The following is a 16,759-nucleotide window of genomic DNA, read 5'->3' as shown; positions in this document are numbered from 1 at the left end:
AATAATACTCTGTTGCACCAACTTAAATGTTTTGTCTCCTTTTTTAGTGTGTAATAACCCTCTCCACTGTTTGTAAATCTGAAGGATAGTCTATGGGTTAGGGCACTAGCCTATGACTTGAGAGACTTGGGTTTGAGTCCACAAACTTGCTGTGTGACCTTGGGCAAGTCACATCATTTCCGTCCCTCATCTATAAAAGTGCTTCCCTACGTCACAGGGGTGTTGTGGGGATATGCGTTAAAGATTGTGAGGCGCTCAGCTATGGTAATGGGGTTATATAAGTACCTAAGATGGAAAGAATTATGCAGAGCATGTTGCAACTCAGCTCTGTCTATGAAGCTCTAAGCCCCTTGCATGCTCAGCACTGCAGATGTTGACAGAAAATTCCTGAGGGAGGCTGAGGAGACAGTGACTGAGGTAAATTCATAGAAGAGAGGAACTGAGGGGCCAACAGTAAATTCACAGAAATGAAGGGGGGAGTAAAGGACAGGGAGAGAGAAACCTGACTTGACCTTGACCTTATAAAGAAGGGAAGGACCAATGCCCTTACAGCTAAATAATATATCACCTGCAGCTGGGAGTGAGCCAGATGGGAGCAGAAAAGGTCTAAAGCTGGTTAAGCTAGTGGGCCTGACAGCTCCTTAGTGCTAAGCATAGTACTTTAATTAATCCTCTTTCCCTGTTAACCCATAGCCAAAGGGCAAGTATTGTATTTTCATTGATAAAGTACATAGGGAGAAATACTGTGCATTTACTGCAATATGCAAATTGTCAAATGTCTGTTGTTTTCAGTGGTATAACCACCTAATTTTGACTGTCTGCTGCACGTTTGGGAAGTCACATTTGGGGCTTCACTTTGCTTCTTGCGAGGCTGAGCCATGCTAAGAATGGGTCTGAGTACAGCAGGTGCGCCACGCCAGTGGAATGTGCTGAGAACATTATGTCTCAGATGATTTTAACACTGGTGTTTAGGTACTTGAGACATACGTTGGTATTTTTCCAAGATACATTTTAGGCTATTATTTATTGTCCATGCTTCCACCCATTAGGCCTTTTTTGCTGCCTTTCTTTGTCCTGTTTATGGTTTCAGTGCTTCTGACTTTGATATCCTCTTGGGATTTCATTAATGTGCTGTTTAACCACTCTTCTAAGCCATTAATGAAGACATTAAGATCGACCCAACCCCATTTCTGCACTACCCCACTAAGCACCTCTCTGGATCTCAGTGCTTTGCAATTTGTCATTCCCTATTGTTTATGGGCCTGCAGCCTGTTTTCAGTCCACATTATGCAGGCTGAGCTGAATTAATTTTGAGATGAAGGCTTCATAAGAAACTATCAAAGATTGTCTCCAATCCAAATGTAATAAACCACACATGGGGCTTATAAAGAAAAATCACTGAGGATGTAACAGATTAAAAAATGAACAGGAAGGTGTTAGATAATGTGCCAAAGTCAGAGGGCAAAATGCATAAATAAGAGTCCTTTATGCTAATACAGGGCCCAAGCCAAAGCTGATGGAAATCAATGGGGAAGTCTTTCCATTGACTGCAGTGGGCAAGGTTCATAGATTCCCTTATTATCCAGTGCACCTTTTGTAGTCATCTATACCTTTGCAAGTCAGAATGGTAGCATTTTACACTCACTCTGCACATGTTTAAATGTCTACACAAGGTATAAAGCAATGGAGAACCAGGTCTCCCCAAACTGTTAAACCCTCTCTTCTGCTATTTGAAAGAGACTAGACTGATGTAACTTAATTGCTGAGATACTAGAGGAAGGTGACTTTTGGAAAACAGGGGTGATTACTTACTTGCTATACACTTGTTTGGTAAGTGTTGTCCTCCTTCCTGGGTTATAATTATAAATGGTTGGTAAATAGAATTTCTGTTCTGCAGGAAATTCTGAAGTGACATTTGTTGCAGCTCTAAATAAGAATGAAAAATTTAAATTGACAATTTTTCCTATGCACAGTGGAAATTTTGAAAATTTAAATTCAGAAACAAATGTTTTCATATAAAATAATATAATATATTATAAGTCCAAATGAAATCAAAATGATAAAGTTGAAAAAAAAATTCAACATTATCAAAACAAAAAATTGAATTGAAAATGATACATTCCCAGGAAACATTTCAGTTTAATCAAAACTGCATTTTACGATGGAAAGCTGTTTCACTGAAAATGCTTCCACCAGCTCTAGTTATGATGATACAGTATTTTGTTTTAAATCTGAATGACTCATTTCTAGTCCTATTTTCCTGCCATTTTTTGTGTACTCCATTGGTAGATTGAGTTTATCAGTAAATGTCCATCACCAAGAAACGATGTTGGCAATTCTACTAATGATGGGGAAATGGGGATGAAAGAAGAAGTGTGGTCATCTTTGGAAGCAAAGAAAGGTATGCTGTCGTATCCTTAGCAGACACATAACTGCAGTGGAGCTGCATTAATTTACACCAACTGAGGACCTGGCACTAGCACTTTATATTCATTTGTAATTATTACAGCTTTGTAGACTTATGTTCAGATTTTTCCCTGTTCACATTGCTCCTGAAACACTGGTAGGTTCCTAAACAATAACTAGTACTATTCTTTAAGTTTATGGCACTGTGGATTTACAGCAGTCCTTGGCTATGTTGTTATCTGGATTTCCACAGTACTGACATAGCACATGGTAGAGCAGCAGCTATTTGCTTCCATAAGCTTAATGAAGTGCACAGTACATTTGCATTTCCAGGTATTTAACTAATCCTGAGAGACAACAGGTCAAATTAAGCTAAATGCAGCTTGGAGTAAGCAGGTGCTGCATCCATGGAAGTCTTTGGGTCAAATTCTTCTGTGACATATACATTGGTTTCAGTTACACATGAGGTATAAGTTGATCATAAAAGTGACATAAGTGAGTGTAAGTAAGTGCTCTAATAGTGCATCTTGCACTGATTTACTGTTCAGTGGTTCTGCAAAATGAATGTAAACAATATTCTGAGAAAGCATGAGGGGGCTTGTTGCAAGAAAAGCAACCGGGAGAAGAGTGTAAGATTAAGCATACACACCCACTTTAATTTATAGTCACCTCATCCACAATGTCCTCAGGTCAAATTCAGGCCTGGAATAAGTAGGCCAATTGTCACTGAGTTCAATGAGAGTTGTGCCCATTTCCATTTACGTGAGGGCTGAATATATTTAGCCAGAACAATGAACTGGTTTAAGTTAGCTTTTTGTGTTTTGGGGTTTTTTTACATACCAAATCCTTGCAAGTTACAGTGTGGGGCCACTTACATCGGTTTTCCTGCTCAACTTAATGTGAAACTTATACTTCCAAGTCACCCTCTAGCTCTAACAAGGTTGTATATGACTCCAAGCTTTTGAAAATTAGATGAAGCCGGCAAAGATTTTATCCAGATTGCCTCCCTGTCACCCAGTATTCACTAGCAGATGGCTACATCCATCTTTGCTACATTCAGCAGGTACTTCTTCCTTATATCTGTGAATTAAGCTAGTTGAATTGTAACCATTCTGTACATAGATTGCCAATGAGGCCATTGACTTCAATGGCACTCTACGTAGGCAAAAGAATCTATGCAGCCAGACCTCTGTGGATCAGATTCCAGGATCAGGGCCTAAGTCAGTTTTACAGATTCCTGTAATAAATATGACTAGAGTTGTTCAAAGACAAATCATTTGGCTGATTGAGGTTTGGATGTTTTAAAAATCTTTTCCCACTCAGTTAAGTTGATAACTTCTTGAATTCTTCCTGTTGCTACTGCCACCTTAACCAAAACTTCATGTGTTCAGTTTACATATTTGTCTCTATATAGTGAGGATTGTTGCATCCCATCCCTTTTCTCCTGTTTGGTGTTTTACATCTTTTCATTTAGTCTTTTTTTCTCTTTCATTCCGTAACTTAGTAATTTGGGAGGATGCATTTCAGCATGGGTTTGCTTGTTTATTTTACATACACATTAGCCACATGACACACCCCATATACTTTTTCAGTATCTAATTGTTCACTGTTCATAGAGATGGCCATTTTATATGTCAGTGGCATTTGGGCTTTTGGAAAAACTTTCAGGAAGATTAATATAAAACCACTGGAGCATTCCCAACAGTTCCCCTCACCCAACCTCCCTGTTATTCTGCAGTTTGGTTGCGGGAACAAAACTTCTTTTTTATCTGTTTTTCCAGATTGATGGATTTCTGACACTTCTGTTTGGCCTGGCTAGCATTAATACCCTTACAGTGATCAGTGTGACTCGCTACATAAAGGGCTGCCATCCAGACAGAGGTAAGATCTGCACACAACATACTTCAAGGAATGAAAAATAGCACTGGTCTGATTCTGCCTCGAGTTACCTTGGTGAAAATCAAGAGTAACTTCCTTAAAGGCAATGGAGTTATACAGTGCAAAATGGATGGGCGGGGAAATCAAAATCAGGCCCAATAACTTCTGTTGGAAATCTGCTTTCATCAAACATTTCCAAATGAATCCAAATAAGAGAAGGATTATTCATGGCACATTCTCTGCACTGTGGGTGGATTCACCTCTGTGCTGAGGGCCAACACAAGACTTCTGTATAATTTAAGTTTCTCAAAATAGGATGTAAATGGCACTTCGGTGGTGCATATGTCTGCTGTTCCTTTGCAAAGGGTTGAATTTCATCTTGCATGAAATGTGGTTTAGGACAGTCACCAGCCATTAATAGCCTTGGCTTGGGATACTTCTCTCCACAAACACATTTTTCTTCTCAGTGGGGTTTTGCCTACTTCATGGTCTTTTGCCTGCTCACAACAGGCACTAGGAATAGGGTTAGGTGTAACCTGGGACACTAAAAATCTACCTATCTTCCTTGCTACCTCTCCAATGCCATCCAGTCTTGCATTTCAAACTCCTTCTCTGCCATTGTCTTTAAGATGCCCTATCACCATGTCAAACTCAATGGACCTGATTCTGATTAGCCTATGTCTGTTTAACACCATGTGAGGTCAGAATTGGGCCCACTGTTTTCCACAATGAACTTCTTTCTTCCTAATCCTTCCTCCATCTCTCTTGCATAGCTCCATGGACATTGCTATTCTCCTTCCTGTCTCCTACACCTGTCATCTTTGGCTCACCTCCCTACTTCTCCCTTCTCCAGTTCTCTCACTAAGTCCTGTCACTTCTTCCTCTTCAATATCTCCGAAAATCACCCTTTCTTCACAACCCCTACACCTAAAATCTTTTCCCAAGTGCTGGATTTTTGTTTATTGTATAATTCTCTAATCTCCATGCCCTTCAATCTACCCAAAATACCACTACTAAAGTTATCTCCCTCTCCATTGCTCTACACCACTTCGAATACCTCACTGGCTTCCTGTCTCTTACACTGTTAAATTCATACTCTTTGTTGTCGCCTACCTACAAACCATGCCACCATCTATTTTTCTGCTCTTATGCCTACCTACACCTCATTTGCTCCTCACACTCTTCCCAATCCTCCCACTTAAAAGATCACTAATGTTCTCCCACCATTCGTTTTGTACCTCCTATCTTGCTGGAAAATCTCCCACCAGAAGTCCTTGCTCACCTATTTCAAATCTCTCTTTGAAACGCACTTCTTCCAGAAATTCTCCTTACCTTCTTCGAATCAATAATTTCCCACACTAGCCCGCAACTCAAGTGTTGTCCAGTGTTGTCTAATGTCTTTGTTTAGTGTGACATATGCTGTAAAATTTGGGGCAGGAACCCTGTCTTAATCTCTGTATATAAAGTACTGCATAAATTTACTGTGTTATATAAGTGATATTTCTAATTGCATAGGCAATAACAAACCTGACAAGGCAATATGTACTTTGCAGAAAGTTCCACCTCTGAAACTTGTCATTGATATATCTGTTAAGGCCCATTTTTAACTCAGTCTGGTGCTGGGGCAGTCAGAATCAGGCTGTGCTGTGTTCCATATCTTGTATTTATTGTATCATATCTAGCCATATTTTAAATGTACCTCTCTCTCATCTAAGTTTCTACCAGAGAGCATGGTCAGCCACCTCAGCCTAGGTGCCGGGGCATCTATCTCATATCTAAGCCCTAGAAGGATCCACAAACTAGGTGTTCCCCCACTTATCTCGCCTGTGGGGCCTAATTTGGTAGGCATGTTCTGAGCATGCCTAGACCCACCCAAAACAGCCAGAGGAGGTGGTAGTGCCCCCTTATAACTTTTAGCCCAATAGTTTTAGGGCACTCACCCAGGATGTAGACATTTGTGTTCAATTCCCCCCTTTCTCTAATGTAGGGAAGGGACTTGAACTTTGGTCTCCCGCCCTTCTCAGGAGAGTGCCCTAAACATTAGGGTATGGGGCATTCTGGGGTCTCTTTCAATCTCTCCTGCTGAGGCTGTTCCACTGTGTGTAAGTAATTAAATATGCATTGCAACGGGAGGGGGGGGACTGGAACCTAGGTCACCCTAGGTGGTGAGTGCCTTACCTTCAGAGTAGTTCTGTCTCTGGCCCCCAGGAGAGATGGACGAAAAGTTTGTCCTAGAATGTCCCATAGCCCAGTGATTGACTTCTCTGGAAATTAGGAGTCTAAACATCTTTGTGGACCTAGCCCATGGGGTCTAAACCTTAGGCATTGAGGCACTCAGTGTTGCAACACCTAAGTTCAATGTGAATCTAGCCCTAAGTAACTGCCCAGGACACTAGACTCCCTGTACTTACCTGTGCTCTGAAGAAAGCTAGTTCTTCCTCTTACAGAGTTTTACCTCTTCAGGGACTCACCACTGCTCGCATGAGAACCAAATTAACTGCAGTGAGGCAGGTAGCTGGGCTGCACACATTTTAGCCAAGCTTCCAAAGTCTCTCCAATAACCCTTACAGCTGTTTAGAGGAGGGTACTTAAAAAGCCTGCTTCGACTATTTAACAGAGCTGAAGATTTAACATGTGTATGAACCAGATTCTCATTTACTTTTAGGCCCCTTATGCCACTCCAACAGTATAAAAGGGTGTAAATGTAATTTAATCCCACTTTAAGGCCGCTTTACACTGCTGCATAGTGTAAAGGGCTTAAGTAGAAATTAGAATTTGGCCCCCATGGCTTTTTCCATTCCTTTATTGCAGCTGCTAATTGCACCGGTATCAAGGGCTATTGGTGCAGTCAAGCCATGGCAGAAGCTGCAGGTTCATTATCACTGAAGTCAGGTCAGATTCTCAGGGAGCACTACAGATATTGTACTTAGCCGTCCCTGACGGAGGTCCACATGGGGAAATGGGAGAGTCAGGGAGGACAGAGTGGAGTACTAGCGAGACTCAGGCTGAAAACATTTCCTGTATTTAATAAGTAGGATCATTCAGAATCCCTTCCATCCAATGACAGTATCAACCGCTTGGGAATCAAGGACAAAGGAGAGAAGAGAATGGAATTCATTAATTAAAATCATTAGAAATGTGAGCAAATAAAAGCGTTTTGCCTTTGACACACCCAAGCCTCATGTTCAGTAGAAAAAATGGTAAGTATGGGGAAAAGCAATAACTTTATTTAAATACAAATCTGAGATACCTGTGGAAGGGTTAAATGTAGGGTCACTGCAGAAGTCACGTGCAGTGTTTGAGTGGGCTAAATCCTACCCTTAGTCACAACCACGCAACCCCAGCAAAATATATGTAGACAATTGTTATCATTGTCCCACCTATTGTCTGGAAAGCAGAAATTTCTTTAAAGTGCAATAGTTTAAAACACTTCTCCTGTGTGTTATCTGGTACTGCAAGGTTTGCATGTGCAGGCATGCAACATATGGGCCTAATGATATTTGTGTAACTGATGGCACATGGAATCATAATGAAAAGTGGGGAGAGTACTTTGTTAATTTATTCAGGTAAAGGATGTCTTTTTCTGTGGACTTTATTCCATTTAAAGGAGGCTGGAGCTGGCACAACCACTGTATGATTAAAAGTAAGGAATTTTGGTTTCTATGATCATGGATGAGATGTTTATGCTGGATGAAGAGGGTAGTTTGAGTTTGATTTTTCTCCCTCTGGCTACTAGTGTGGCAGGGGCAGAGTTAATGTTACTTGAACGCTATGCTTGTGAATTTCCATTCTTTTAATTGTTTTTCTTTTTTCATGTAAAATTAAACTTATAATTTCCTGTATTTTAAAGGTTTACAAAACTACAACGTTCATATATATTTCTTGTAGCTTTAACATGGAATTTCCTAATTCTCTCTCTCATATCTAATTTATTGATCACTCTTTAATCTAATTGAATTCTAATGTCCTTGCTAAATCGCTAAATCTTGCTAAATTGCTAAATCTTGCACACTCAAGTCACTCATATACACTTTCAACCTTAGGTTTCATTTAAAAACATTTTTTTAGTCTGGGAATTAGCTCAAGTACCAGGATTCTCCCAATTAGCTCTCCATGGTCTTTATAGTAGTCTAATGTGAATAGATTCCATCTGGAAAGGGTCAATGTGTTAAGTATCATTTTCTCACTATGTTGTATGTTCTAGGGCAGTGCATTAGCAACAGCAGCATCACTGTGGCCCTGGTTCTCATTTGGATAGCAGCTTTCTTCTGGTCAGTGGCTCCAGTACTTGGATGGGGCAGTTATACAGGTAAAGGATCTCTCTCACATTCTTGCAGTGACAGAACTGGCTTAAAAGAACAACTGCTCTTAAAAGAACAAAGATGATTTCCCTCTTATCTTGCCATTTATAGTAGAACAGATTGATCATCACTAGAGCTGGGAATATAATTAATAAAAAATAATCTATCCAGGGAATGCTTATGATTGTATCTCAGATCTGAGTTTTGGGCCTGGTACTTTCTCTACATCTTCTGCTAATTAGTGCTATTACATTACATGGATGAGAGTACTGCTTATGTGCTACATGGTCCTGATTTATACATCCTTTACACTGTTTCCCTATACCATCTACCTGTGAGATGAAATTCTGGCCCCACGGAAGTCAGTGAGAGTTTTGCTATTGACTTCAGTGGAGTTAGGATTTCACCTTTGGTTTTCAAGCTGCTTACTGAATATATCCACATACGTGGATCAGAACTTTTTTATATTAAATGTGGATAAGACCAATATCTTTTAGCTCAGGATAAATAATTAATTTGCTATCTCTGGTTCCTATCTTCTGAAGGTTGATTCATCTCCTTTAAACTTCATCATCTGTGAAGAATTAAGAGGAGTTATTTTTTATGAGGTCTGGTTATTTGATGCTAATGAGTTCCATTGCTAAATCATGCAGGTTTCACCTGTTTAATTTTTCCAGGGCTTGTAAATACTTGATTGCATAAACAGCTACAACTTTGGTTCATGCTTTGTTTATTTATGATGTTGCTCATTGCAATGGTTGTCTGAGCAGTCAGCCTACTTGATTTTGTAAAAACTGTTTACAGTCCATAGAAAACCCAGCTGCTCATTTCATTTTTGAGAGTCCTTGAAACCTTCATACCAGCCGTTGTTCAAGTGTGAAATATATAGGCAGGCTCTAATGCTGAGTGTCAAACTCAATATTTTGTTACTGGGCCAGATTTACAAAGGGATTTAGTTGCCTAAAGAAGTAGAGAGGTGCCTAATGGGATGTACAAAAGCAGGTTAGACTTTTAACTCCCATTGACCTTTTGTTAGGTGCCTAACCTGCATAGGTACTTTAGAAATCCCACTAGGTGCCTAGCTGCCTCTTTAAGTACCTAAATCCCTTTGTAAATCTGGGCTGTTATCTAAGTGTCTGTATCCCCTTTATAACTGAAGAAGTTGTGTATATTCTAGTTTACAATTTATGTCTCATTGTAGCGTGGCCATGCCCCGTTTCCCTTGAGGTTCCACTCCCTGGATACAATGGACTCAAAGCCTTCTCATTTGCAGTCACCCGTGTTCATTTATTTACAGTGCATACAGTCAGTTCCCAGTTCCTGCCCCAGGCACTCTAAGGGTTCAGAGGTTTTTTGGCTGGCTATACTGGCCGCTATGAGGCAGCTCATCGCCTTCCACCTGGGGGGACACAGGGTCTTTTCCCTGGGGCTCTCCTTTCTCTGGCCCTGCCCATTCGCTGTACAGACACTCTTCCTCAATATGCCCATTCAGCCCACAGATCCAGCACTTGGACCCCCGTGTGGACTGGTCCTTTCCCCGCTCTGGGGTTCTGCCTCGGCCTTCTCCTCCCCTTGGGCATCCTGGCCGGCTAGGCTCTTGGGCCCTTTAGCTATCACCGTGGTTGCCACTACCCCCACCTCTACGGGAGTAACTCCTGCGGACCCTTCTTACACTGGTGTCCCTTCCACCCATATTTCAACACTCCCATGGGCCCAGGGCTGTGAGGGATCTGGGCTTCCCGTCCTCTCTTCCTTGTGGGTTTCCTGCCCCCTTTCCTCTCCCTCAGATCCTAGAGGGTCAGTTGCCTTTTCCTTTTCTTGCTTGCATCTAGGAGTATTGTCTTCTGAGGGGTCCTGCGTCCCCTTACTCTTTCCTTCCTCCTTCTCCTGGGGCCCCTCCTGTCCTCCCAACTCCCTGTGAGGGGGTCCCCAGTTTGCCCCCAGCAGGACCAGGTAGGGCAATCCTCCTACTACCCCAACCTGCTGCCAATTAAACCACCCATTGGCCTCAAGGGGCACCTGAGCCAATGGGTATCACCTGGTCTCCCCATGGATACAGCGCACCACTACCCTTGCCCATGGCACTACCCATTGCAACTTCACCAGTCCCCACCAGATAAGCAATTGGGTGGAGGCGAGGTCCACCAAACCCCACCAGGGTTTCCTCCCCACCCGGACGGGGATGGTGGCCAACAGCCACCCCCTTGGCCTTGACCCTGGCCACCAGCCCACCCACAAGTCCACTAGTCTGCATTCCATATCAGGGCAGTCCTGTTTGTGACCAAGGCGGCCACACTGTCAACACGTCAGTTCTTGGCCCCGGCCACTCCTCTGCTCACATCCTTTTTTGGGCGTAGGCCCCGTGGTCCTTCCCCCTGGTTCCAAGTGCTTGGCAGGTTTCCCCACCTTCCTAAGCACCTCCGCCTCCACGTACTCTTCTGTTAACCTAACCGTCTTTGCCACCCAGCTCGGCTGGTACCATTGGATCCAGACCCGGAGAGTCTCGGGTAGGCTTTGTAGGAACTGCTCCAGAATTATGGTGTCTAACATTTCTTCCACCATGTGGGTGGCCGGTCGCAGTCACCGGGTAGCCACGTCAGTCAGCCTCTGGGCAAACGCCCGGGACCATAGACTCCCAGTCCACTTGGCTGTTTGGAATTTTTGCCGGTATCGTTCTGCCGACAGTCTGACCCGGTCCACTATGGTAGCCTTCATGGCATCATAGTCCTGGGCTTGGGCCACTCCCAACGCCATATAGGCCACCTGTGCCTCACCCCCTAAATACGGCGTGAGGCACAGGGCCTAGGTCACCCTTTCCTAGCCAGCTGCCATCAGCACCCTCTCAAAACCGCTAGGGATACATCAGGGTCATCACAGGCCCACCTTGCAGAGCCCCCAGCCAACTGCCCTGGCACCTTCACCGCTCACTGGACTCACCATTTGCTGGACCAGCTGCTGTTGTGCAGCGGCCTGCTCTTTTATGAAGTCCTGGAGGCTCCTCTGCTGGTCGGTCTGCCAGGACAGCAGCACTTGCCATTCCACCTGGTGGGACTACTGCATCTCTTGCACAGTCTTCATCAGCCACTGAAGAGTCTCCACCATTTTGGCCACCCCTTTTAGCAATGGCTATTGTTCAGGGTCCCAGACAAGCCCCCACTTGTAGCAAGCCGCATCACCGGACCACGTTTCCCTTGAGGTTCCACTCCCCGGATACAACGGACTCATAGTTTTGTCATTTGCAGTCACCCGTGCTCATTTATTTACAGTGCATACAGTCAGTTCCCAGTTCCTGCCCCAGGCACTCTAAGGATTCTAAGGGCTCAAAGGCTCAGGGTTGTGCATCCCTCCTGGCCAGCAGGCAGCCTGACCCGCAGCCTTCCCCTGCCCTGCCCTGCTTGGCCACACTTCCCTCTCCTGGTTTCCTGCACTGGCCTATATACTCTCCCTGGCCAGGTCACCAGCTGTTTCCCCTTTGACTGGTTAGTCGGGGCGCTGGCTCAGCCTAATCAGTGCAGCCAGCTGCTACCTGCTCCCTTTGTAATTCCTGGCTCCGCTGGCCTGCACTGCATCAACCCAGCCCCTTAATTTTTTTTGGGTGTGTGTTCCCACCATCTCTGCCATTTGCTGTATTAATATTTGTGCACATCTGGTATCATTAAATTGGAAGTCCTTTCCATATAAAATTTTTGTAATTTACTCCCTTCTATTTGGAAAGATTCTGGGTTTTCCCCCCCGCCCAGTTCTTAGTTTGCAGTTCGTTAGTTAACATGACATATTTTTAATTGGCTGGCATATTGGCTTTGTTACAGTAAGTTATTACTATGTTGTTTTGTAATGTGATCTTAAAAAAAAGTCACTCGGTAGCAAATAATAGCAAATGGAAGAGCAACTTGCAACACTATCAAACCTAAAGAATTAATAATAATTTTTCTGAGAATGGGAATTAAAATATCACACTTTATGGTCCTCGTGACAACGGTTTCTTCATGCTGGATAGGAAATGGAAATCTAAATCAGTGGCAAGTAGCCTGTAATAAACTTTCTTGCAATCCATGAGGTCTTGGAAAATTATGTCTATAGAACATTATGTCATAATTCATTAAATCACCATGATCACTTGGTTCTTTGCTTTCTAAAAGAAGAAAACTATATGTTTTAAATTGATGAATCACATGCATAGATAATGGCAAATATGTTTAAACAGAAAAAAAGCTAACCACATTATTTTGTATTCTAGATCGCATGTATGGCACATGTGAGATAGACTGGGCAAAAGCCAATTTCTCTACAATCTACAAGTCCTACATTGTATCTATTTTTATCTGCTGTTTCTTCCTACCTGTAACTGTCATGGTCTTTTCATACGTGTCCATCATCAATACTGTCAAGTCAAGTCACGCACTAACTGGAGTGGGTGATCCAACAGATAGGCAGAGGCGAATGGAGCGAAACGTCACTCGGGTAGGTCTGGGTGCTTAGTACATCTGTAGTATACAAGAAAATAGAAGGGCCCGTTGCATTCTTCTAGGTTCCGAAAAAACAGCTTTAGAATTCAATGAAGAAATTGAAGACTTAATATCAAATTGGACCACAAATGACATTAAACCAGAACAGGAAAAAAATACATGCAGTCAGTCAAAAATGTGGAGAAAACATAACTGAAGTATTTCATTTATGGCTCACCAAAGGCTGTGCCGTCTTCCTTTTCTGAAGTGATAGTACTGTGCAGACAGAAACTTATGGTGGAATTCTTAAAAATGCTCATCATTGGCTTAACGCTGCTTCCTGTTCTATCAAAGTCAACAGGAGATTTAGTAACAGCTGAATGCTTTTTAAAATCTCATTATTAATTATTAAACCAGAATATAATATGAAACTGAGTCTTCCTCCTCTTTTCTTCTGCTTTCCTTTCTTTTCCCCTTTGACTCTTACCCTACATTTCCTTCACTTCCCCGCCCCACCCAACCTTCTACCGTGTATCTTTTTCTTTCTTCTTCATGGTCCACTTTCCAGTCTCCCTTCCTATTTGATTGTTTTTATTTTGTACTCCCTCCATCTCTATTCCAATTCCTTCAAAATGCAAAGGGCACAAAAATCAAACAAACAATCACCTATAGTTAGGCACCTACATCCATATTTAAGGACTCAAGTAAATCGCCTGATTTTTAGATGTGCTGAATATCCCCTACTCCGTTGCACTCATTGGGAACGCTCTTTGCCCATCACTTCTAAAAACCAGTGCATTTACTTAGTGCCTAAGGTGTCAAACGTTTTAGGTGCTGTGTTTGAAAATATTGGCCTCGAGCCTGATTTTTAGATGAGACACTCACCCATCACTCCTACCGATGTCAGCTGGGATTGTGAGGGGTTCAGTACTTCTAAAAACCAGAGCCCTCACCTTTCTTAATTCATATGAATCTACAAAGGATTTTAATATTTTTATTTTAGTAAATATTTCAAGTGGATCCAATTCCATACCTCTGATTTACTTTGAGAAATACTTAACCTTCTGAGCTGTCCAAATGAAGCCAAATGACATACATGAATAAGTAGCAATGAACAAGAGCAAAGTTTGCTAAATCTGGCCCATAGTGCGTTTTAGTGCAGGGATGCTAGCAGCAAGCACCCCTTAGCTTGAAGTGGTTTCCACCATATACAAATTGTTCCAGCGCCCCATCCTAATGAGTACACAATAACATATGGCAGTGAAGACATATGCTCAATCCCTTATCTAAAATTTCCAGTTAGCACATTTTCCATATAGTAAGAGATAATCCCTGCCTTCAATTGTTCATCATCTAAGACAAAGCATGGGAGGGAAAATAGAGGCACAGAGTGGTGAAATGACTTGCCCAAGGCCACACAACAGATCAATGGTACAGCTGGGAATACAAACCAGATCTTCCTTAGCCATCAATCCACACTGTATCTCTCTGCTTCTTTAGTATATTCCAATGTACTGTATTGTCATAAGGGAATAAAAGATGTTTTCATTCTCTCTCTCCTAGGTTTCTATTGTCATTTGCACAGCCTTTATTATAGCATGGTCTCCATATGCTGTCATCTCAATTTGGTCTGCCTGTGGCCACTCTGTGCCCAATCTAACCAGCATCCTTGCCAGTCTGTTTGCGAAGTCTGCCAGCTTCTACAACCCCATTATCTACTTTGGAATGAACTCCAAATTCCGGAGGGACATTTTCATCTTGCTGCATTGTGCTAAGGAGACGAAGGACCCCGTGAAGCTCAAACGCTTCAAAAACCTCAAGCAGAAGCAGGAGCCTTCTCAGAAAGAAGACAAATATGCAGCGGAGGTCCAGCCTGCACCCAGTCCTGATTCTGGGGTGGGGAGCCCAACCAACACCCCACCTCCCAAAAACAGGGAAGTGTATGTTGGTACCTTTGATTCTGCATCTACCAACCCTGATATTGAATGTGATAGACTGTAGATAAGTGTTATGAGTATTTATTGTGTGCGCCCACTGTAAGTACAACTAGAACAGATTCAGCTCACCACTTCTGAGCAGCTCCTAACTCCCATTCCATCTGTCTCTTACTATAGGACTCCTTAAAATAAATCAGGATGTGCTAAGCAGATATAATTCTTATTATATATGGGTTATAAAATGCAGTGCAGCAAATTACAATGGTTGGCAGCAAATCTAGTGCCCGAGGGAATTTTTCCTCCTCTACAGCTACCGTACTGCATTTGAAAGACTTTATTTAGAACATTTATTGGCTAGCCAATATCACTAACATTTTCATACCCAAATAATATTAATTAGGTGATTGCATTTCCCAAAGCACACTTTGCTACCATTTTTGACCCTTTAAGAGTCCCAGGTCTATTCCATTCCTCTGGCTCCACAATGCTGCATTTAGTCCAAGGCCAAAAGGGAAATCAGCCTCTGCTACGATCACGGTAATGCTGCTTCAAGATCAGCCACTAGAGGGTGTGCAAAAACCACATGCTTTCTACAAGAGCCTTACACTGTCACCTCCATGATGCTCCCCGCCTACTCAAACATAAGGGAGTGGGTGGGCGTGGATGTAGAAATAAGAGTCCTGAAGTGTATCTAGAACTAAGTGCAATAGTAGTCACCTCACTGGGCTAGTTGACAAGCTCTTTGTGGTATTAGCATCTTCTAGTGCTTTGCTGAACTATGAATGGCAGTTTCATACCTGTCTTTGTTTATTTGCTGGATTACGTTCATCTTTCCTTATTTTTATGGTGAGCAGGGCCTGATCATAACATTCATACTCAGGGAAGTTGGTCTTAATTTTCTTCATGCATCTCCAAACTGATCTTTTTACTTGGCTAGTAAATTTGAGTACGAAATGTTGCACAGGCAAAAAAACTAGCAAATATGTTGTTCTTACAAGAGTACCAATAAGTATGGTTTGAAAATAATTTAAAAAACAACTACAAACCCCAATCTTTATTAACTCTTCTCAGGGAAGTCCATATATCTGCCCAGGGATACAAAGCTGCCATCAGCTACTCTATAAAGTAGTAGTACAAGGCAGTGATTTAAATAGCAAAGCTATTGAGTTCAGCCAGTAAAAGTCTTTATTTTTCATGCTATTGGCAAAATCTGCCTATTCTGTCAGATTAGTTTTGGAAAATAAAAACAAAGAGAGATATGTCCATTTTCCTCCTCTGTCGGAGCTATGCTTGTTCACAGGCTTCCAAACAAAAAAAATTATTGGCGTGTTTACAGGAAACATGTTCCTTTTGAAACATTGTATTTGCATGTATTTAATGGCATTTGTATGTTCCATCATTAAACAAAATAGATAATTAATGGTTTGCAAACTTAATTACTAGTTATGAATCTCTGGAATCGCAAAGTGTCCAAGTACATAAACATTGTATTTGTTTTGCAAACATTATGCTTATCCATTTGTGTTTCTTGGGACAGTTACCATCCCCACCCCCTCACAAAAAAAATCCACTTTAATTTCCTCCATTCGTGTATTTAGTTGGAGATTTTAAGCTGATTTGCACTTAAAAACAAATACACTTTATAAGCAAAAGCAGTGAACTATGATTTCTTTCATGGCCACAGATTTGAACTGAAAGTGTATTCATCTTCATGGAAAAATTTTGAGATTTTTGGCCTTTTTTCTGTTTCATTACCATAAATAATTGAAAGCAAATAGGTCAGCTGTTTGCG

At 42.0% G+C, this 16,759-nt stretch overlaps 1 protein-coding gene across 1 annotated transcript in view; it reads left to right on the top strand.

Annotated features, from left to right (window-relative positions):
- The window catches only part of LOC137162736 (visual pigment-like receptor peropsin), a 61,805-nt gene extending 46,646 nt beyond the window's left edge, over positions 1-15,159 (top strand). Inside the window, exons 3-6 of the mRNA XM_067562647.1 lie at positions 4,188-4,287; positions 8,489-8,593; positions 12,823-13,046; positions 14,594-15,159. Of these exons, the coding sequence (XP_067418748.1) occupies positions 4,188-4,287; positions 8,489-8,593; positions 12,823-13,046; positions 14,594-15,031 (867 nt within the window). The 3' untranslated portion in view covers positions 15,032-15,159. The remainder of the gene's footprint in view (positions 1-4,187; positions 4,288-8,488; positions 8,594-12,822; positions 13,047-14,593) is intronic.
- Positions 15,160-16,759: the final 1,600 nt, after the last annotated feature.

The sequence above is a fragment of the Emydura macquarii genome, unplaced genomic scaffold (assembly GCF_026122565.2).
Source record: "Emydura macquarii macquarii isolate MOO-44397 ecotype Brisbane River unplaced genomic scaffold, CSIRO-AGI_Emac_v2 contig_2457, whole genome shotgun sequence".
NCBI classification, from domain to species: domain Eukaryota; kingdom Metazoa; phylum Chordata; order Testudines; family Chelidae; genus Emydura; species Emydura macquarii.
The sequence above is the reverse complement of the archived record's forward strand: the minus strand, read 5'-3'. Positions and strand labels throughout refer to the sequence as shown.